A 23,915-nucleotide genomic window follows, 5' to 3' on the forward strand; every position below is an offset into this window, starting at 1 on the left:
TACATTTATTTTCATTTTAACATGACTGCTATGAATCATACCATTTTCTAACATCTGTTATTATCACATATTCAGTTCAATACATAAATGTTTACTTTTCAGATCTAACCTGTTTTAAACATTTTGACATGTTTGATATCTTTTGGGGCTGAGCTTTAGTTTCAGCTTTAAAGACCAAATCTTTGTGTACAAAACCCGACAGTGTCAGAAAAACCCAATCACGTCGATACTGCCAATAGCTTGTCTGAACCGCTGCGTTTAGAGAAAGCCAACAGCGATTAACTGTATTTACAGACAATTTCCTGCTGTGGAAACGATGACTGTTTATGTTGTGTTTTTTATTTCGATGCCAAAGATATGGGGATAAACCACCAGTCCTCTTCACTGTCTTTCCTACGTTTTGCAAACACACAGAGACACACTCGCACACGATGCTGGTGACTGTGTGATCTATCAGATGCTGGGCAGGAATGGCATGGCCCCGGCCCGGCCCAGTAAGCTCATTAATCAGGCAGGGAGAGGAGTGGGTGGAAGGAGGACACAGCAGTGGATCTCATTATTTTACTTCACAGCACTGCTAATCAGTACATTTATTGATGATGACCATTCCCATTCAGTAAGAGGAGATTACTGTTTTCTGTAACATGTAGGGAAGACGGCAGTCGCACTTAAGCATCAACGTGAACAATATGTGCTCTCCGGGTGGAAAGATGTTCTCCCATCTCACTACGCATTTATACAAACAAAGACGCTGTCTCACACACACACACACACACACACACACACACACACACACACACACACACACACACACACACACACACACACACACACACACACACACACACACACACACACACACACACACACACACACAAAAGATGCACACACACATACATACACGCATGTCCTTGCAACTATCTCAGCGGTGAAATTGTGTTTTTTGTTTTTGGTCCTTTCATGTCCAGCTTCTTGTCACTGGCAAGAAAAAAGAAGCAGTTTTTAAGTGTCATTGACCTTTTAAAAAATGTGTGGGTGGCTTACAGTGTGTGTGTGTGTGTCTGTGTGTGCATGTGCATATATTGTGTACGGGACTTCATAGTACAAAGAGTCTGAAAGTACACAAATCTTAAATGGAATTAATTATGATAAAATATAGACTGGTAGGCAAAAATATTGTGGATATAGAAATGTGTATATGTTGATTTAATTCTGTCAGTAACTGATGGGTGATAATTGAAGCTTGAACAACGTAATTACAGGAACATTTTGACAAGAAGCATTCATTGTTAATTTCCCTCTTATGAAACCAGTGACGGCAGAAAACATAAATATGAGGAATACCATGGTAACATGATATCCACGTGATGATGTTTCTCTCATATCAGAGAATATCAGATTTTCATGAAATATGGTAAAGACCTTTCATGTTCCCTTCAGGTGGCACGGTGGTGCAGTGGTTAGCGCAGTGTTCCTTACAGCAAGAAGGTGCCTCGCTCGAATCCCATTTCGGCCAGGCTCTCTTTGCCAGTTCGCATGTTCTCTGTGGGTTTTCTCTGGCTTCCGGGGTCTTTCTGTTCGGAGTTCGTATGCTCCCCCCATTTCTGAGTGGGTTTTCTCTGAGTACTCTGTCGTCCTCCCACAGTCCGAAGACATTTAAGACATGCAGATTACGGTTTGGTTAATTGGAGAATCTAAAATGGCCGTATTTGTAAATTGTTTGTCTCTGTATGGTGGCCCTGTGATTGGCTGGAGACCTGTCCATGGTGTAACCTGCTCACTCGCCTAATGGCTCCAGTGGATAAGCGCTATAGGCAATGGATGGATGAAAATACCCTTTGTTGTGGTGTCCTGGCTCGGTGACGACTTATATTCACTGTTGGAGCATCTACTGGAATTTGTTTTCAGTAAAACATCTTAAGGAAATTAATTTGATGTGAAAACGTGATGTTTAGTATCCTGACATTACCAGTGTATATCGTAAAGGGACTTATTCATGAGGAAAACAAGCTTCCTGTGCCCTAAACCCTCCTAGAAATAATACTTGTCTCCTGAGAGATTTTCAACTTTTCAGTCTACGGCTCAGCCTAAACAGAGAATACAAATGCATGAAAGGGAAAAATGGGTGCACTGCAAAGTCGGAAACATACAGGGTTGCAAGTCATGCACGGGTGTGTAAAAACAGCAAGAAGACGTGTGTAAATAAACAAACAGTCGGTAGAGGTGGAGGTAAAGTTAGACGGGCTCGCTGCCGAAGTGACGGGCGGACTCGGTGCTAATGATCCACCGCCACCTCCCGCAGGAAAGTTTTTGGAACAGATGGTTGCCTTTGTGTGCCAAGCTGGTGGCAGTCCTCCTATCCTTTCTCATCACAAGACTGTCACACGTTTCCTTGATGGACGGCCGCAAGCAGCCAGTGACCCGCTAAGTAGAGGAGCCGAAAACCGCCACAGCTTTTCTGGCGGGAGGAGCAGGGGCGAGGCAGAGGTGGACCCGGCTGTTATGGTATGGGAGAGACACAGAGAGAGAAAGAGAGAGCGAGAGAGAGCGAGATGGTGGTTGTAGGAGAAACAAAGCAAGTGTAGAGCAGTGGGAACACGGGAGAAGGAGAAGAGAAATTCCTCCCATCCCTCTGTCTTTCCCCTCCTCCTCCTCCCCAGTGGTATTAATTAACAGCAGCAGATGAGCAGAGAACGGGAGCCTGAAGGAGATCAGGTTCATGTCAGGTTAGCTCTCTCTCTCTCTCTCTCTCTCTCTCTCTCTCTCTCTCTCTCTCTCTCTCTCTCTACCCCTCTCTTTCTCTCCCTCTCATGCACACCACACACACACACTCACACAATAGGAGGTGTTACAAATCGGAGAAATGTCAGCTCGCCCTCATTATGGCCAGAACTATATTTGAAACAGAATTTCACAAAGCCCAGTTTAACACCCAGTCCTTGGGTGTTAAACTTTACCATTCACTTATTCAAATAATCCATTCAAAGCACAGAGAACACCAGTCAGAGTCCCCCCACAACCACTAACACTCACATCCACACCCTCACACGTCTGACAAATTAGTATAGGCCTCCTCCAAGTTAGCAGATGGGTATTTCTCATCACACTGATGTGTTTAAGAGCTCATTTGTCTGGTACGTTTGGTTTTAATTAGTTATTTAATATAATAAAAACAAGATTGACAGCTAAGACTGACTCACAATTGGTTGAGCACATGTATTAGCACGACCTCGCAGCCACGGCTCCACCCCCAGATTGTAACTGCGCAGACTCTGGCTTCAAATGTGCAACATAGCCGGGATATCTTTGGCGTCATTTCTTGATATTGGGAGAAAGTGAACACATGTTGTCTATTTTTTATAAAATTAGCAATGATTCCTAAGATGTTGTTGTCAAACCCTCATGACAAATGTAATTGAGGCTTGATATTTTACAGCTTAACCATAAATTATATTATAGATAACTATGAATAATAAAAGAAAACAACAACATGAATTAGGAAGATAAACATAAAATGCACATCCTTTCTGCAATGTTTGTTCTGTAAAAGTTTTTATACTGGTAAACACAAATGCCAAAACTGTCTGTTATAGGCTCATGTCAGTCAATGTAGATTTGCCCCAAACAAAAACTGCATACACAGTTAAAAATACTGATGAGCAGTTTAACCATGGTATTTGTAGCTTCTCAAACAGTTGAGACTGGAAAATGGGAAATATTAGAGAGAAGTAAAAAAAACTAAAACTAAATATAGTGTATAAGAAATATTTCTGACCCCTCAGATTTATCTCGTGACACCTCTGGGGATCCTGCCGCTTAGGTGAAGAGGACAGAATGTTTAGTTCATAAAGGCAAAGGGTCGTGTTGTTCCAATGAACACCATAGACTGGGACCAGAATCAGTTGATAGTAATGTCAGTGTAAATTTAATTTACTTGTTGGGAAAAAGGTTTTAATGGATTTACTCTGTAACAATTTTTTTGTCCTTTTCCTCCCCTTCCTCTCCCTCTGTTTTCTCACCGACTGCCTGTCACTCCCTGCAGAATTCTATACGACACAACCTGTCCTTGAACAAGTGTTTTCTCAAAGTGCCTCGCTCCAAAGACGACCCTGGAAAAGTAAGTATTTCCCAAACAATGTAATGCGACTGAAAAGCTCAGCATGAATTACGGTGTGATTCACAGAGAAAATGCAAACCTATTTCCGCGGACCTACAAATAAAGCAGAGGCTACAGCGATTACTTTTCACGTGTTCGCTCGCCCTCGTGCCGCATGTGTGCACACATTTGTGCGTAAGTGCACACGCGCACAGAGTGTCCGCACTTAAAAGCAATTTGTAGCTCCATAGCTCGGGCTGTGCTGAATGCATAATGCTTCTTTCTTTATTTTCCGTGGCTCCTCTGATATTGATTCTGCCAAGTAATAATGTGACACCGGCAGTAATGAATAATATGTATATGTAGGTACACTCCTTCAGATGCGAGGACATTCACGCATCTGTTATACTGTATTACACACACACACACACACACACACACAAACACAATCAGAGGACGTTTTTGATAGGTTTTACGTTTGATAACAACAATTTGTCAAGACCTTGTTTGTGCTGAATCGAAGGAATCGCTCGGACAGGGGAAAGTATATAATTACAGCTGATCAATGAAGCTTGTCCTTACAACACTTTTTAGCAAACGCTCAAATGTCTACATGTCAGGTCATCACACGGTTAACACGAGGAGCAATCCGCCAACAAAAAAAACTAATCGGCATGCTCCAAACTTTTTCATCGAGCTTTCTAAACTCATTTTGTTTGGGGTGGGGGTGCGGGGGTGTCTCCAGGCTGCGGGGATTTTGGAGCCATTGAAAAATGAATTAGGGGGAAGAAGGTTTAAATAATTCAAACAAAATCCTTGGGCTTGAGTGGAGGCCCATAGTCTGCCAAAGACAAAAAAAGCAGAGAGCGGGCTCCCCCTGATTAGACCGACTTGGACCTGACTCGCACCTTAACTCAGACCGTGGATCGAAGCGGTCGATACCTCGGCGGTGGAGTGAAGAGGGGGGGGGGTCATCTGTGCCAAGTTGAACGTACATGCTCTGTTTGAAGCCGTAGAGAGAGGGGAGAAGCTAAATCATGCATGTGCTAACGTTAATTGGCTGTGTACTGTTCAGTGATGTGGGACTGAGAGACAGGGGGAGGAGAAGAAGTGAGTTTGAGGGAGGGAGGTGTGGAGCGGGCCGTGTGTGTTTGTGTGTGTGTTTGTGTGTGTCTGTTTGTGAGTGTGTGGCCTAGATGAACCTCCTGAATTCAGTCTGCAGCTTTGGACCTCCTTGGGAGGGAAGAGGGAAAAAATGAAAGGGAGAAAATAAAATAAAATCAGACCAGGAGGAAATCAAGGACCTAAAAGCAATTGATTTCCTCCTCTCTCACTGTATGTGTTTATTTTGGAGGCTGCTGCTGCGTTTTAAACATTGTGTATCAAAAGGATTTCAGTGGGTTTTCTGGGGAGAGGAAGCTGCAGCGTGCGCCGCAGTATAACTAAAGCGAGAGAAAACTGATTGGATACAGAGCTGGAATAACAACAGATACGTTGGTTTTATCGGACGAGAGGGAGATCCATCCACTGCACTGTTTTTCCTTCAGTGACACGATTCCCTGTGTACTGAAAAAAAGAGAATTGATACCATCCTCAATAAGAATAGATATGTGTACATCAGAAACGGATGAAAATGTGTCAGAGAATGTGATGGATATAAAATATAAATTGACAGATACAAACATATAGAAATGTATACAACATTAATAATACCCATACATCTGGTACATACATAATGGTCCCATTTTCAGGATCTTCTGACTGGCTTGAATCAATTATTGACTAAATACAGTGATTTTAACAATCAGCTGGACGGGATCCTGAACAAAACCTAATCTCCTCATGGAATATGTGTTAGTTTATTTATTAGTGTCCTCTTGTTGTGGCATTGTGTCTTTCATATACTTCATATATAATTATAAGTATTTTTAAGCACCGTGTGAATTGAGAATTTTAGGTTTTTACTTAGATCCAGTTTTACATTCAAAAAGAGAGAATATGTACCGATCACCATTGACTCCTTATCAATGGTCTTAAACCTACAGAGCAATCACAAGCATATGAGAAATAAACAAGCAGCTTCCACCAAACATGAGACCTCACAACATGTTTGTTTCACTCTCCAGGGTTCCTACTGGGCCATAGATACCAACCCTAAAGAAGACACAGTTCCCAGCAGGCCCAAGAAAAGACCACGATCTGGAGAAAGGGTACGTACCTTAACCATGACTTGTAAAATCCTTCTTTTGAGGTTAAAGCTTGTTGATTTTAAAAGCTCTGCAATGTGATGGATATGTCTGCACCATAGTAAGAATCTGTCTGCTCAGTGTGAATATTAAATACACTTGCTGGATTTTCTAACAGGATTCAGCGGGATGTTCAGGGTGAAGGTAAAGTTCACAGAATGTAGTAAACAAAACAAGTTATCCGTCCGAGCTAATGCATGCTAATTGCTGTAAGCTAATTCTGACCCTGGGCAGGTAGTTGCCTCCGTCTTACTCAGACTCAGCCTGGGTCCAGGTCTGCAGCTGCCTGAGCCTGTTAAGAAAAACTGTAAAGATGGACGCCATGAAAGGTCAAAATGTCTTGATTGCCCCCTGGTGGATGGTTGCACTATAGATTGTAAATCCAGTGATACAGAAACCTAAGATGGTTGATGTGAGGTAGTTCTTATCACATTGATGTTTAAATTTGATTATTAATTAGTTATTTGATGTTATAAAAACAAGGTCAAATGTCATGATTGACAGCTGAGACTGACTCAGGATTGGTCGAGCAAATAAATGCGCCACCACGGCTCCATCCCCCGGTTGCTACTGCGCAGACTCTGACTCCATTCACAATCATATCCGGTATATTTTGGCTTCATTTTTGAAGGACGGGAGAAAGTGGAGACACATCCAGTCTATGGTTGCAGACATCACGGAGTGGACTCGACGACTGGAGGTAGTGGAATGATTTAATGTCAAAGTGCAGCATGAACGTGAGGACCACTCACTCTCCAGCTACCGGTGGTCTTAATATCCCTAGAAGGACACTGCAGCCACAAAACAATGTGTGTCGCAACAAAACCATCAGTTTCCCATCATGAAAGCCATGATTTTGCGAACAATACGTGTCAGAAATGTATTGTCATAGGATAAACCCCTTGAGATGTATCACCTCGTTTTTAGGTCTTAAAAAGGTCTCAAAAAGATGCGAGCACTGTCAGAGAAAGCGTTGCCGATGTAGCACATCTCTGTGCACCTGAGATGTTACAGAAATATTTGACTTAATATTTCAGATCAGGAAGGTGTTTGACGTTATGACGGCGCAGTGAAATGCTTCAGTCAACCAGACTCTAACTGAATAACGCAAATCAAATGACCATTTAAAACACATCAGGATATTCATTTTGTTATTCGTCTATGTGTAATTTTAGTGATTCAGTGGTGTACATTTAGTTTTCTTGACCAGAAGCTCATGGTGCCCACAGCACCTGCACCACAGGGTCTGGGAATATGAGCTAGTTCAATGATACCAAGGAGAAAAACAAGAACATGGTGTGAAAGGGGAAAGATATACTTCACACTTGTGCTGTTACTGAGCAACAGTGACCACTGACCACTCAAGCTGACCACTAGCTGACCACTCTACAGCCATGTGATAGGCTACCTGCTTGCCTGTGGTACTAATTAACCTCACTGTGGAGGGAATAACACATGCAGGTTCCTGTATTGCTCCCTTTGTGGATTTGTGTTCTCTTCTGCACGTTACGCTTGTTTGAAGGGTCTCTATCAGTCTAATTGTCTACAGCACCAGAACCAGATGATAGTTTGAAAATTTAATAGGATCTGTTTGTGTTACTACTTTGTAAAGCAGCAAAAATATGCACCATTTTCCTGTCTGTGATGAACAAGCAGGATTGTCCTTGCTTTGTACCATTTGGTTGATACCAAGACTTAATATAGGATCCTCCCCCCCATTTTCTATTTCCCAACTAGATCCTGAAATGTAATTGAGGCTTGATAAATAAAGAGAAAACTAAAATATAGCTTAATATATAAAACTTTAAAATTGTATAAAAAGCATGTAAAATCCTATCTAATAATTAATAATATTTGACGGAGGGCATGTTCACAAGAACAGGCGTATTCACAACCACAGCAATGACAACTGATTCTCCAGTTTGAGATTCTGTGTCGAGCTTCACCGAACTTTGAATAAACAGGTGAACAGCACCAGAGGTGGTGCAGCCTCAGGGTTCTGTGGACTGAGTCCTGCAGCCGAGCAGCGGTTCAATTACCGCAGGTCACTTTAATAGTTTCAGAAGGAAAGCTGCAACCAGCATCACCAGCAAAGCAAACAGCTCATTCCAAACAGGCATGTTTAGCACAGACACTGCACTACTGTTAAAGTAAATGCAGATGTGCATTTACTGTCTGCATAGTTCATTCTGTAAAGTAATGTAAAAATATCTGCAAACACAAACGCAGATACGGATGTTTGTGAAAGACTCATATCGGCTAATCGATAAACCAGTCGGGCTTTAATGCCAAGTGCCACAACAGAAGTAAAGCAAGTTCTCTCAATTAAACAGTGTCATGAATGTATGTTCCTCCAGGTCAGGTGGGTTTGACTTGCATGTTATAACATATCAACCACAGACTCTTGCTATTTCCAGGATTTCACAGAAACAGCAGAAAAAACCTAAGTGACGTTGTAGGATTGAGAATGAGTTTGATAGACAGCTCCTGAGGCTAAATATACATGTAACCCTGCATCAGCTCGGCAGAATACAGCTGCTGTTCAGTCATTAACCTGAATACAGACGCAGTACAGAGTGAGCGTCATGATGTATCCCATGTTTTACATGACCTCTATCTGCCTGCATCTATGTTGTTTTGAGTCTTTTCTGCTGTATATTTAGTATTTAGCTGTCTGTGTCTTTAGCAGCTGAGTAGCTGCTTACCAACTAGTGTTGGTGTAATGACTGAAATGTCAAAATACAGATTGAGTATAAAGAAACATGATAAACAGATGCAATTCCTTTTTGAGCATCACCTCAGCTCGAACTCCAACAATATACAGTACATACTACACATTTTAATGTGAGTAAACAAACAGAACTGATTAATTACCTCTGCTAAGGAGGTTATGTTTCCACTCCTTTGTGTTTGTTGGTTTGTATGTTTGATTGAAATCAAGATTATGCAAAAACATACGGATCGATAACCACAAAACCTGGTGGAAAGATGTGATATGGGTCAAGGAAGAAACCATTACATTTTGTACTGGATCCGGATCAGTGGGCGGATCCAGGAATAGTTTTTACTTTCTTTAATATTCCGAGATAGGGGTTTTCCAGCATTTTCCCCAATTTTCACATGGAATAATTCATGGATCTTAATGAAAAAAAATCAGGCATTTTTGGTGTGGCTGGATCTACTCTACTGAGTGCTATTCTAGTATTTTAGTAGGAATCTAGGTCCTCTTTGTCTCAAGGTAGAACGACGACACTTTCTTCAGCCAAGGTTGAGCAACCAATTGGTGAAATCAGCCGATGTGCTGGGCCTGGCTGCATCCAAACATCGTCAGTGAAGCTCACTGAGGTTTTTCGGAATGTACACCACAACTATCTTTGTCATTGCATTAAAGAAAACCTGCAGGTTCTTTCATCACGGTGCAGCACAACGAGTCATCTCCCTTCCTTCCTCATCCCGGGTCTCTGTCACCGGTTGTGCATCTTGATCATTATCTTTGTGTTTGTCTGCCACTCTTTCCCTCCGTCTCTGCCTCCTCCTGCCTGTATCGCCGTCTCCTCTCCAGGGAACGCAGGCAGGCGGGGATCGGCAAAGTGCACAATCACAGTTGTTCATGGGAGGAAGAATTGAGGTAAAACAGAGAGGAAAAAGGCGGGTGTGGGGTAGAAAGAAGCGTGAAAAAAAAAAGGATGCAGGGGGGAAAAGAAGTGAAAAAGACATCAAGGTAGTGAGAGCATGAGGAAAAAGTCAAGCTGCAAGGGGAAGGAGGGAAAAAAGTGAGAGGGGGAGGAGGGAGAGTATTCCAGGCTTGTGTTCCAGTTAATTACCACCGAAGGCCCCGGGGCTGCCATTAGACATATTTTCTTCACCAACGATTTTTTTTTTATTACAAACATTAATTAATTCAGAGGCTTGTCATCTCTTCTTACATGGATGGGCCCTTCGACCCCTTTTTTTTACGCCTCACTTGCACCGCTGGCAGACACACTGTGGGCTGTCACATGGGCTAAGGAGAAACAGGGAGGTTTTAAGTGGTAAGATTTATAGCAGTGTTACGGCCTGGGAAGAAAAAAAAAACCCTGGGCTGAATATGTCGTGCTGTTTTCACTGGGGTTTTGTTACACCTAGGCTACACAGTCAAAGTCTTTAAAGTCTCCTGATGACAGCATCTGTGCAAGTGGAAATATTTGAAGTTGACAGCGAGGCTAAACGTCAGCTGCATAAATGCATTGTATAAATGTGTAGACAGGCAGTGTACACTTAGTTTAGTACCTGTGCCCCCAGCATAATCAGCCCCTTTCATTTATTGTATGCCTCCGTCTGTCCGTCACCACTCAATTATCTCACTACCTATTCTTCCTCTTTTCCCCTCCTTCTCCCACAAGCCTTCCTCACTCCTCTCTTCACCTCCACATTGTCTTCTTTTTAAGTGCCTCCACCAGGGAACCGACAACCCGTTTCGCTTGGAGTTTATCATAAATTAAAGATTGCATTGTTGCCAACCAATCCTCTTACTGTAAGCAGTTTGGGAAGGCAGGCGAGCTGCCTTGAACCCTGAAAGGAGTCAGACAAGGAGAAAAAATATTGTCCTCATTTTCTTATTGCTTTCTTTCTTTCTTTTTTTTCCGCAAGCGTCAATTTAGCCCCTCATCGATCTTTGAATAGTTCCCCATATCCCCGCACTCATATCCCCTACTTTAGATCTGTGTGAGGACAGCTGAAAAAATGAACTGCTGGTGAAAACATTTTAGAAGTGTGAATAATACATGAGGATGGCTTGATTTATCTTATCAAGTCGAGTGATGTGTCCACTGTCCAGCCATTTAAAGGAAGCGCACCTCAACTAGTTCACATAGTGGAGCCTGGGGCGTGGTGATGATTCAGGAAGCTTCGTACAGAATCATGAACTGGCATCTTTCAGAAAATTCTCATAACCTTTGTCACGTTTCATTGCCTTCCTCATTTTTACTGCCACTCTCCTGCATATCTCCAGTCAGTGGAGGACATATTAAAAATTATTTTGCATATTAATGAATAGGAAACACTTAACAGCTAAGGGTTAAAGGGTATTTGTGCACTTAGTCACCAGAATAAAAAGATAACTTGCACTACTGCACTCTGCAATTCTTGACTTGCCCTTTACGTGCCACAAGCAGTGATAGAGGCCTCCTTCCCTGTGATGACTCTGGGATTATTGTCGTAAATTTGTATCATATGGCCTCTGATAGGAGTGGTCTGACCAATCCCAATTAACAGAGAAAATACTCATGTTTGACAAAGCTCGACTTAGAAACAATTTTGATGGTACATGAACTTAAAATAGGAATAATGACATATCTGTCACTGCTACAGTGCACACGCCAGGACACATGCGTCTGGAATCATGTCTCCCTGCACATGGTGGTAAAAAATGTTATGGATGTTTTAATGGGCCTGCAGGATTTATCCTGGTGCTGCTGATAGTCAGTGTGCATGTGTGTGTGAGGGGTAGAGATTGCTGCACGTAGCTCTACACTGAAGCAACGGCACAAAACAAAGTTTGAGACCTTCATATTGTGTCAAATATTTTAGTATCATTCTGAAACTCTGGCAGGGCTGTCACTTTTTATTCAAAATGTGAACATTCATTCAAGAGAAAAGTTCATATTCAAACTGTAATGACCTATTTGAATTAAAAATATAAAGTCTACAAGTGCATCAGATGCAGCAGAGGGCGCGTGCCTTCCCCATTCTCTCTTCCCATTTCATGCCCAAAAATATCCAGAAAGTATTGATATAGATATCACTTATAATGGCCCTGCTATTGGATCAAAATCAAATTCTGCACTGTTGGCCACCACTAGACTGTGGATTCATTAGTGAAACATGATTAATTCAGTGTAGCAAACTTAGGTTTATAATAGAATAATATAATAGGATAAAACAACTGTGTACTAGGTTAGCAGTCATGTGTTCATTAGCCTCACACTGGTTTTATTATCCCACCACGATGGCACTCTGTGCCACTCTTCACACTTACACCACAGGTTCCTCATATGTAGTAGATGATCTGATTAGATTTGGGAGTATCTCTTTGCATATATTTTCATATTCATGACTAAACACGGATTTCCTTGAAAGTGCAATAACTCCTTAACGCTGTATTCTAACAAGTTCAAATTGATAACCGTTGTATGCAAAGACAACGTGTTGCCATAAAACTCTTAGCAATTTAAGGAGCTGATTATCTTAATTAGGAAGAAACAGATTTTTCTCATGAACATGGTAATTTCAGGATAATACTGAGTTGAAACTTCCTTTCAGAAATTGTGCCTTGCTACATAAATATGCATAATAATGTTGTAAAACAGATCTTGTTTAAATCTTCTATTAGCACCCTTTATGACAGTCAGATGAAATAACCACTTACTGATTATCTGTTATTGATAACATTAACAATGGCTCTGTTCTATTCCCAGTAAGATATGTCAGTGTGTCAGTATAAGCAAATACCACGACCCTGACACTGTAGCAGCTAATTGGAATTCAGCCGTTATTGATTTTACTGTGTAGCCCTGTGCCTTTAATGCTGTGACATGTCAAAAGGTCTTTGTTGGTGATGCACTGGAAGCAAAGATTCATTTGGTGTCTTAATTATTTATTTGATAATCTGTTCCCCGGCAGGCATCTACTCCTTACAGCCTGGAGTCGGAGTCTCTGAGGATGGACTGCATCATGTCAGGAGGGGCGTCTCCCACTCTGGCCATCAATGCTGTGACCAACAAGGTATGGCACCACCTTGTAGTGTGTGACTATTTGTGTGTGTGGAGATTTGTATGTATGCGTAGACAACTTTGTAAATGTGTAAATTTGCAGCAATCCAAAATCAAAGAGTTAAATACTTTCACTTACAGTTTTTGAGGGGCATGTGTTACACTTTCTATGGAGATAATTGATCTACTTTCCATGTATGCATTTGTCATATATTTTCAGTTAAAAATGCATGAAAGGCTGATCTCGGCACATGTGCATCTTTGCACTAACTTCACTAAGTGTGATGCAATTTGATCAATTGTACTGTCTGTGGTGTGTCTGGAAAAAAACAAGATTTCATAGCCTCTCGAGGACGTTCACTCACCCTGCATGGTGGTTCTTTCTTGGACAGTCCAATTCATTTATTCAGAGGTTAATGCTAACGTCCAAACACACCATGTTAAAATAGTGGGTAAAGGTTTATTTCTGTATTTCCTGTTCTTGAAGCAAAACACTTTGCAGCCATTAATATATAGGTACCCATTCTAAAATACAGCTATATATTTACACATATACAGTAAATACAGATTTGGAGTTTTTACAAATCTGATTACACACTTAGAGATTGAGATATAGTTACAAAACTCTCCACTGGCTTTTGCTACAATAATGACCCACGGTCAACATTTTTCAACATAAAAACTCCATGAAAACATCAATATTTTGTTGACATTGAGATGAATGAGCAGAACGTTCAGCAGTTTTTCTCAACTTTTGATTTTATTTTCAACCTCTCAGGTAGAAACTCCATTCAAATCTGAACATTTTCAGAAATGTTCCTTCGTTTTGGTTCGGTTCAACCTTTCAATCCCATTACCACTTTTGAAGATATTCAGCTTTTTTAAAACCTGATAAAGGGAGTGGAAGAGAGAAACCTTCAAACCCACTCATCCACCTCTTATTTCATATCCATCATACACTCTTCAAACTTATTTCAAACTTAAAAAAGACGTCAATTCAGCTTTTTCATGCCCTTCAGACCTTTTACTCAATCACAGTTATTGTATAGGGGGTCCTCTCTATGGAGGCCTCCATGTTTCTTGTAGTAGCACAAACTAAACACTCTTTGAGTTTTTATGAAAACTGAAGGTTACCACAGGTTCTCCTTAATGTTTGGAGGGGGAAGGGTGAGGTGAGGGGTATTCAGCTGCAACATTCAACTTCACCACTTTATGTCACTAAATTCTACACAATGCAACTTTAAGCCATCTTTAATTTTAGTTTTCTTTTCAAGAGGCCAGCAATCCCACTCTAATTTTACAAGAAACTGCATTTTCTAGTGTTTTGTCAGATTTTTCATGTTAAAAACATCTAACTTAAAAGTTTTGCAAAGGTAATCTGCTCTTGAACCTAACACCACATATTATGGCTGCAGGAAGCTGTGATCAGCATTTTTTACTATTAGAATCAATTATTGTCTTATTTTGCTGACTAAATTTTGAATTGATTAAATGAGAAGATAATGCGAAATAAACAATCATCAATAATGAAAATAATATGAGCGGCCCAAGTTAAAAGTGTGGGAAGCCATATTACATTTCACATGATGAACTGTAACGTGGGAAAGGTGGCAGGAACAGGAGGAGATGAGTTCTGTCAGCAGTAATGAACAAAGTATGTGAGCTACCATCAAGTCTGTGCTGCTGCTACGTAATAGTCATAATATGCTTCAGGATCTGCACATTTTACATACGGAAACTTTATTTGCCATTACATCTAATGAATATTAATTTCTTAATATAATCATAATGATTTTAAGTAATGAATCTGTCAATAAGATGTAGTCATATATTTGAGGAGAAGGTCGAGGTTATAAACACCGTCCGGAATTTGAGGCTCACCATCAGTGGCTTGGGCTGTTTTACAGATCTTCACTTTCAAACACACCCCTATGCGATGACACATCCACAAACACACTGACTGAAAGGAAAAGCTGGGTGTGACTCTCTGCAGGAGGGTCAGAGGTCAAAAGGGAACTGGGACCTCTGACGTCTGTCTCCTCTGGCGCACACAGAATGATCCCCCTTCGTCTGACCCCGACCAAAGAGAGAATCTGTCCCTCAGCAGCAGCTCACACAACTGTGTTTGGTCTGGATGTCTGGATTTAATGGCTTTGTAGTTTTCCATTCTCCCTTTTGATTTATTTTTAACACTTAGGATATTCAGTTATTATTTAGGTATTATTTAGGCATGTACTCATTTCATATGACATTTGGCCACAAACAAATATGAGGCACTTGTTGGTCAATCTGCTTTGGTTTGAAAATGTGCTTCACTTCTCGGTTTCTGATCATTTGAGGTTCAGTTTTTTTGTCTGTTTCTTAAACAGGAGGTTTATGAGAACAGGTGATAGCACAGTTGTTTATTTTATAAAGACTAAAATATGAATCTAAAAAATAATGCATAGATGCTTATGTGATGACCCACCCTGTGCAAAGAAGGTGAGCATGATTATCAGCCAAGGAAATGAACGTCAAGTTGTAAGTGTGGCAACTTTTCCCTGCGGCACACAGGAAGCAGGACACTGTTGATTCACTGTAAGTAGCGGTAACATGCACTCCTTCTGTTTAACTCTCAAGTACTCACTGTACATTCTCAAACAATGATTCAGTGCAGTGAGAGGAGGACCTTAATGATGCTGATGCCAACATCAATGAAATCCACCTACACGCGGACAGGTGGCCTCCTGCAGGCGCAGCAGTGCGTCAGAGCCTCTTCAGTAACACATTCACTAATATTCTGCCCGCACTGGACACCCTGTGGTTTTGAAACAACAAAGAGATGTTTGGTCATAATCAGTTTTTTTTTTCTTGCACATAATATTCATGTAAGCTACACAATCATTTCCTTGTTGCTAGAGTGACACAGTGAGGAGAATTACAGATTCACGCATTCAAACTCTGTGAAACGCTTCCGCTACGAGACGTTCTACTGGGTAGAGAACTGCCCCAGAGAGCCTCTAATGCTGTCTCTCACCCCGAGGCTATATTTTCAGATATGTCTATACAGTTAAATGTTGCCTGGAGGTAATGCTGGCGCTCGGCTTCACAAGTACTGACAGTCAAACAAAACATGAGAAATATGATTCAACATAGTCCTGAGGCATTGCTTTTTAAAAGCTTTGTGATCTGCCACCGCGAGACGATGTGCAGTCTGAAGTGAGACTTGTGTCCTCGTCGGTGGTGGCGGTCGGACTCTCAGATAAGTCACTTCTGTTACCCACTGGTCTCTGGGTCAGGAGACTTGATCCGAATCAACATGTTAACAGAGGGAAAAAAACAAGTCGGGGTTCTGGGCTTTTAGGCAGCAGCAGGCCTAATTTGCTTTCAGCACTTTAATTTCCATATTTCCTCATGAATTGCCTCATCAGTTAATGGTGCATGGGTAACTTCTGGAGTTGGGCAGTGTTCAGTCTGGATGTGAATTGGCAAATGGACAAAACAAAAGAGTAGCGAAAGGGGAAATGAGGAAGAAAATCATGTATCGTGAAGAAGTTTATATGGTGCGTTGTCTTAAAATGTAGAATGTTGGCCCAGTATATAATACCTTATTGTGGTGTTTATTAACGTGGATCGTGTGTGTGTGTATTTAGGTAGCACTGTACAACCCCGAGGCAGAAGGCAGTGAGAGCCCCGGGAGTCTGGGCGGGAGCCTGAGCAACAGTCTCTCAGAGCAGAGTTTGGCGTCTGTCAACCTTAACAACCTGAACACAGCCGTCAGCAGCGGCGGCAGCAGCAGCGTACACAGCTACACACCAGTAAGACCTTTTCTTTTATTTCGGCCGACAGTCTGATTGCTGCAGGAGAATCTAATCTTTTCTTAGTCTCTCTGCACAAGGACAACCAGACCTGCAGCTGCCACAGGCTTGGTGTCTGACTCCGCAGCAGCAGGGCCAGTGCTTTTTCCCACTTATCTTCTGTTTTGAAATTGCAAGTTTGAAGCTCCCAGAATTCAGACTGAAATATTTTGTATCGCATGTTTACTTGATTCTGACATGATCTGGGAGATTCAGTCACTCAGTCACCCAGACTGAGGTGGTGCTGTGAGGCCGAGCATGGCCCAAAGCAGAACCCAGTAAATGTTGGTGCAAGAAACAGATCGAGGATATTTTTTTCCCCTTTCTTTAACATTGTGTGTTTTTCAACATTTTTAATAATTCATGGATCTTGATGAAAAATCTGGCATGTTTAGGGGACTGATATTTATGAGCGTGTGCAATTTGGCGCAGATCCAAATAAAAATCCAGATCAAGTGAATTTAACTGTGGTTGTATAAGCCGCCTGTTGGGTCTTGCATTTTAGCCTGAAAAAAGCTGTGCCTACTAACTAAACAATTAAAATGATGCTAAATGGACCATTGTATTGCTGTTGTTTTACTTTAAGATGCATCAATTAACTAGAATTCCACTCAGGAGAGCACCAACAGTGTCCTTAATTTAATCAAATGGCACACACTCAGATATCAGTCCCTTAAATATACCTGGTTTTCATCCATGTATCATTCTCTAGGAAATCGTTAAAATATCAATAAATAAAGCCTCTGGATCCACCCCTTTGTGTGGATCGCTCAAAAATGTAATGATTTCTTTCTTGGCCCGTGTGCCATCCTTTCAAGTTTCGTGGAAATCTGTTCAGTAGGTTTTGCGTAATCCTGCTAACAAAAATATAACCTGTGTGGCAGAGGTAACAACATATTTCAGTGACTCCGAGTTGAAAAATGATTTAGCTCTTCAAACAAATCAAATCTCTACAATAGATTCATGTATTTGTCAATTCTTCCTTCCGGAGATGTGGAAAGTGCAGACTCACTGGTGAATGCTGCAACGGCATGCAGTGATTATTTAGCTTGCGTGCTGCATTTTAGTTTTACAGCCGAATATCAGTACTAATATGTTTGCAACCTCTCACACTCCTCTGGGTCTCGGGGGAAATGCTGGTGCGCTCGGAAAAAAGTGCTTCTCTCATGCTTAAATAAAACGGTAGCAAACATCGGAGTCGTCCTTTTGTGTTGACGGAACCACCTCTGATTCATATGCATGATGCCTGACCACTCCAGTATTAGCAAATGTGAGACAGAGGGTAAGAATTGTATACAATTAAAAAGTAAACTAAGTCTGTTAGCCTGCAATTAAACACTGAGACTGTTTCTGTGGCTTTTCAGGGGAAGAGCTGTGCGAGACTGTTATTGTTTATGTCTGAGGCCTGAGCCAACGGATGTAACCGGTGGCCAACACACTCACACCAACCATGCATGCACACACACACGCACAGTGCCGTATCGTCTACCATAATGGTGCCTATGGTCTTGGCCAGTGTAAAGCACACTCCAGACTTGGCAGGCTACAGATACACACAGACATAATTTCCCTGATTTTACACTGGCTGTTGAAATGATTCCTCATCCTTTACTATACAAGGACCTTTGGCTGTTATAATTAATTAGTCTCAAGCTGTGTGTGTGTGTGAGAGATGATAATAAATGGTCTTTTTATGGAGGAGGGAGTAGACCCATCACGTAAAGTGTCCCATGAAGAGAACTCTGGATTTAGAACAATATTTGTAAACAACCAATTTGTATTTATCACATCATATATCATTCCACAGATGAAGAAAATGTGGCTGGTGCTTTTTGCAATGAGCCTGGAGTCTTTGATTTAAAGCAGTAGAAACTTGAAATAACAGCTTCAATCATATTGATGTTACACTGATTTGTCATAGGGAGAATGGTGCCGCTTTCATTCCCACTTGACACCCTGCTCGCTTGTTCTTGCAATATCAGGGTTTTTCTGCAGGGTCTTACAAAGTCTCAAATTTGATCAGCTGCATTTAAGCCCTTTAAATGTCTTAAATATGTAAAATCGTATGTACACTCCACGGTCTTAAATACTTTTCTTAAATATGTTTAATATCTATTTATAGAGAAATTTGGAGGCATGCATAGTTCGTTAAATTACGACATTACCTCATATTTTTCGTACTTAGGAGTTTTTTTCAAAGTCTTAAATTAAGTTGTTCAAACCTGCAGAAACCATGAATATTTAACCTTGGTGAACGTGTTCGATCTTTCATGAGCTTAAATTGCCAGAATTAGGCCCAGCAAGTTAAGAGCAATGCTGATCATGCAGTTAAAAAAACTTAGAATACTGTATACTGTTTAATTTCTAAATAAATTGTATTTCTCTATGAAGTGTGGTTGAGTATCAAGTCTATACTGGCAATAATTGAAAATACTCAAGTACCTCAAAATTATATTGTCTAGTACCATACTTGAGTAAATTGTACTGAATTCCTGCAGTACATTCATGATCCCAGGGGATAAACCATTGGTAACACATAAGATCTATTTCATTCTGTGCACCTGGCTCGGCTTCATTTAGCCATTGTAGCCATTAAAGATTATTTTGTGTCGTTAATTGTCCCTTTAAACCGAACACAAAACCATTTTAAAGACCCGTCTCATTCCAAAAGCCTTTGGTCCAAATGGCTGAAACCCCACCTTCATTATATTTCCCTTGTAACAGCTGCTCACCTTTTTACCATCAATCACTTTCCCCCGCTCACCTCCCACCTGCATTAGCAAAGGTCAGCGCAATCTCATCTCGTTAACCTCCCATTTCTAGAGGCCATCTTTTGTTTTCCTCCTGCCCGCACCGCTTTCTCCGCACCCCACCCCCCTCGCCCTTCTCCTCCATTGTCTCAGACCTCATCTGTGGTCGAGTCCGGCGGGATCGGGGTTAGTTCTGCCTCATTACCTGGCGCAGGTGATACCCTCCTGACTGACGGTGATTACCGGTGGCATCGCTGGCAGAAATCTCAAAAGGCACCGAGCGGGTTGACGGGAGGGGCTGCCATTGTTGGGTGGAGGTAGATGCGTGGGGGATGTGTCATGCTAAGTTGGCTCCTGTTTGCGGAGGCACGCTGATCACAGCAAATTGCGTGTATTTTCTGGGTGGATGGTGAGGAGGCTGACAGCTGGGATGAGATGATTGAGGGTGGAGGAAGACAGGCTGCATCTACAATATGTGATAGAAATTTCAAGGGCTATGTTTTTGTTTTTATGTGTTTATATGAAAAGAAAGGAGCACCAGAGGAGGGTTTCATTTTAACTGCCTGAAACTGAATTTGGTATAATCATCACACTGGATGACTGCATCCAGAAATGATTTGAAGGATTATTTAATTTTGATTTGAAAAGCACAATTCTGATTTAAATACAAATTTAGAAGCCTGAATTTAATTATTATTATTGGATTACATTTTTGTGTCTGTTTTACAGCACAGTAAAAGTCTCCCAGTTCAAATCCAGGTTTCTCATTTTAGATACAGCTTGTAGAAGCGTTTTGTTTCCCTGTGTGTTGACTGACAGGCAGCAGACCACCCCAATGCTGACATCAGTGGCCTCTCGCTCCTCACTCCTCACTCCTCACTCCTCGCCATATGGCCTCTTCTTCTCTTCTTACAATGAAGTTGGAGGATATTTATATTTGTCTGCTGCTTCATGGTAACACTGGTTCAACTGAACTGTTACTGGTACAGAACCTGACGTAGGCCGACCGGACAAAGCTGAACAAGTAAAGGATCATACACGTGGCTTAAAAAATTCTCTAAGGATTAAAGTTTACATCACTTGCATCACCAGTCCAAAGCGGTGAAATGTTCTTCTTAATGTTATTTTGTGTTCAGATGAACAACCTCAAACTCTGAGTGATAAAAAACAGTCTCAGGTTGAGATAGAGCATAGTGGTTGTTTTAACAGATACTAATGAGAGGAGAAAATACTATGAAAGTAAATCCAAGTATCAAGACTTTTCAAATAACAAAACACTGCACATCAATTGATGATACTATCTGTGTTTTACAACCTTATCATTGCCACAGTTGTTTTACGTCTCCGCAATTGTCGTGTAGTTTCAATTTAGTATTTCCCTTATATAGGAACTTTACTGTTCCACCTTTTTCCCACCTTGACATTTGGTATAAAAGGTTTGAACACAGAATGTGGGGCCATTGTTGTTCCACCTTAATTAATTGTTGTTCCAGCAGCAGAAGTAGTCACAAAATCAATGTCGGCGTATAGCAGCAGGCTGGCTGCTATACCACCTCCCCAGCCCCCCTCTCGTATTGGAAAGTTTGAATATATGCTCATGTTGATAAAGTGTTGTGTATCTCAGGCTCTGTCAGGGGTTCACCCAGTATTTCACCTTCTTGTTTTCATTAAAATAAAGGAGGACACATTTTCTCAGTCTTTGATATATTGTTAGAAAACCAGCACCTTCACTTATTTTTTAATCTGTCTTATTGTACCGTCTCTCCCTGCTCTCTGTCTGCCTTTAAGGTGAGTTCCCACTCTGAGCCATCGTCCCAGTCCCTGAGCCTCCAGCCGCCCACCCAGCCGCCGCCGCCTCCCCCCCCTCCCACACAGCCCCAGTATGGCCTGCCCGTCCCAGAGGCGCGGGACAAGCCGCTCTGCTTCTCGGACTTCGAGGACCTCAGCGCTTCGTTCCGCAGTCTCTACAAGTGCGTCTTCGAGCAGTCCTTCTCACAGCAAGGTGCGTGTCAACTCTCACTCATGCGCGTGGATTAGTGTGCTCTGTTTACGTGTACATCTGTACTGACACTCATAAAAACCTCTGTCAGGTTCCACGCGCATAATTAACTGTCAAGCTTAAGCTGCCATTGAAACGGAGAAGAATTAACATGGCTTTCTAGCGGGCCAAAACATTCCAGTATTAACCTCCACCGAGCACTACTCCTACTCTATTGTATTTTAATAAACAAACAATCTGTTGTTCCGCATATCTGCATTTTACGACTCGCTCAGTCAAATGAGTAAAGGCAATTAAGAGCAAGAATTCAACAGAAGGAGGAAAAAAAAACTCAAACACATCTGCAGTGGAGCAGAGCAAAGGGTTGCTGCAGCTTTGATAGCAGCTAATTAGATTGCTTCTAAAGTTTGTGAAGCATCTCGCTAATTGCTTTCTGAAGCTTTCAGGTCACCAGGCCTCCTCCCACTTGGACCCCCCACCATCCTCCTATCACCTTCCCTCTCTCGCTGTCTTCTCCCCCCCCCGTACACGTCCACGCAGGTCCTGCAGCCGAAGACGTGGACGCACTCTGTTGAGCTCTGCAGGGTCCCATTCAATTTGTGGTCAGGGGCGCTCGCACAAAAAGACAATGAGAAAAGTTAGTTGAAAGACAAAAAAACTGCCAACACAGAGACCTACAAAGAAAGAGAAGAAGAAATGGATTTAGCAGATGCTTGAAAGGGCCCCTGAAGTGTGACGCTTAGCAGGAAACGGTGTCTGCAGTCATTGTATTTGAGAATTTGAGTCACAGTGAGTCACCCAGACAGCAGAGCTCATTGTCTCCTCGGAGAACACATCCACACACCAAACTGTAACTGACTCAGGTGGGGGTGCAGGCATTTTCTGCCAGGTCCTTATTCTGCTTCATCCTCATTAAACACTGGTCGAACAACAGAGACGATCAAAATATACAAAAAGAAAGTAGGAGTTGAAATCGTCTTGAAACATCATTTTACAATTCAGCTTTAATAATGAAACTTTACTTTCCCTGATGCCACATTAAAATCAAAAGCAACTCTCACATTTTATATACTATTGATTAAAGAGAGGAAAACAATAACAAGACACTTGCAAACTATGCAAAGACATCCAGTAAATGCATTGATAACACAATAGCTAACCTCCATTTGTTAGTTAGTTGTTAGCAGGATTACACTCAAACTTCAGGACGGATTATTGTGAAACTTGGTGGAAGGGTGCAGTATGGGTCAGGGAAGAACTCATTACATCTTGCTGCAGATCTAGATCAGGAGGCTTTGGTGACTGAGACGTCTCACACAAGCAAATAAAAGCCACAAAAGCCTCACCACGGAAACTCAACCACAACGGAAGTGAGGGACAACAGATGTTGAAGATGGAATGGAGCAGAGTTACTTTTTTTCTAGATGCAGTCAAGTGATACGTCGTTGGTGAAAACCCAGTCAAGTCAGTAACCACTTAAAATGTAATGCTTGTCTATTTGAGGTGTTACGGTACAGGTGCGTTTTTCCTTTTTGGGTGTTCCAATCACCTGTACCGTAACACTTCAAATAGACAAGCATCAAATTTTAAGTGGTGACTGACTTGACTGTTTTTTTTTACTCATGTTGGCTCACTTGACTCAGAAGTTAACTCTGCTCGTTTCATTGTCGACATCCGTTGTCGCTCACTTCCGTTGTGTGGCTTTTGTTGTTGTGTTGTGGCTTTTGCAGTTGTCTACACTTTATCATTTTCTGTTGATGTGCTTGTGTGTGACGTCTCGGTCACCCTGTGTTCAGCATTGTTTGATAGGGTTTTTTCAACATTATTTCTCAGAGAATAATTCATGGGTCTTGATGAAAAAGAATCTGACATGTTTAATGGAGTAATATTTATGAGTGTGTGTAATTTGGTGCAGATCCAAATAAAAACCAAGTGAATTTAATGCGGTTTCATAAGGAGACATAGACATATGCTTCACAGAGTGCCAGTCTGATTCATAAAGCATTGATTTGTATCACACAGGAAATAAAGGAATTGGAATAAAAAAATACTTGCACAAGCAGGTAAAAGTGTAACAGCTCCCTGGTGGCAGCAGTGAAAATTCACTCTGCTCGCTGTGCTCATTGATTTCCTCATGGTTTGTTGGTCACAAAAAGAGCTGGAGTCCCTCGGTTTCACTTCACCGATCTTTAAACAGATCTGAACACCACTGTTCCTGGCTCTCAGCGATAAGTCACCA

The 23,915-nt window shown here is 41.6% G+C and overlaps 1 protein-coding gene across 4 annotated transcripts in view; it reads left to right on the top strand.

Moving 5' to 3' along the window:
• LOC118111446 (forkhead box protein J3) overlaps window positions 1-23,915 on the top strand; it is a 58,288-nt gene that overhangs the window by 22,118 nt on the left and 12,255 nt on the right. For 3 of the 4 annotated variants that reach the window (XM_035160052.2, XM_035160054.2, XM_035160053.2), the window contains exons 4-8: window positions 4,043-4,117; window positions 6,223-6,306; window positions 13,003-13,104; window positions 16,724-16,888; window positions 21,466-21,679. In XM_035160052.2, coding sequence (XP_035015943.1) covers window positions 4,043-4,117; window positions 6,223-6,306; window positions 13,003-13,104; window positions 16,724-16,888; window positions 21,466-21,679 — 640 coding nt within the window. The remainder of the gene's footprint in view (window positions 1-4,042; window positions 4,118-6,222; window positions 6,307-13,002; window positions 13,105-16,723; window positions 16,889-21,465; window positions 21,680-23,915) is intronic. The other variant, XM_035160055.2, reaches the window with a different exon arrangement.

Source organism: Hippoglossus stenolepis, chromosome 6, assembly GCF_022539355.2.
Source record: "Hippoglossus stenolepis isolate QCI-W04-F060 chromosome 6, HSTE1.2, whole genome shotgun sequence".
Taxonomy (NCBI): Eukaryota; Metazoa; Chordata; class Actinopteri; order Pleuronectiformes; family Pleuronectidae; genus Hippoglossus; species Hippoglossus stenolepis.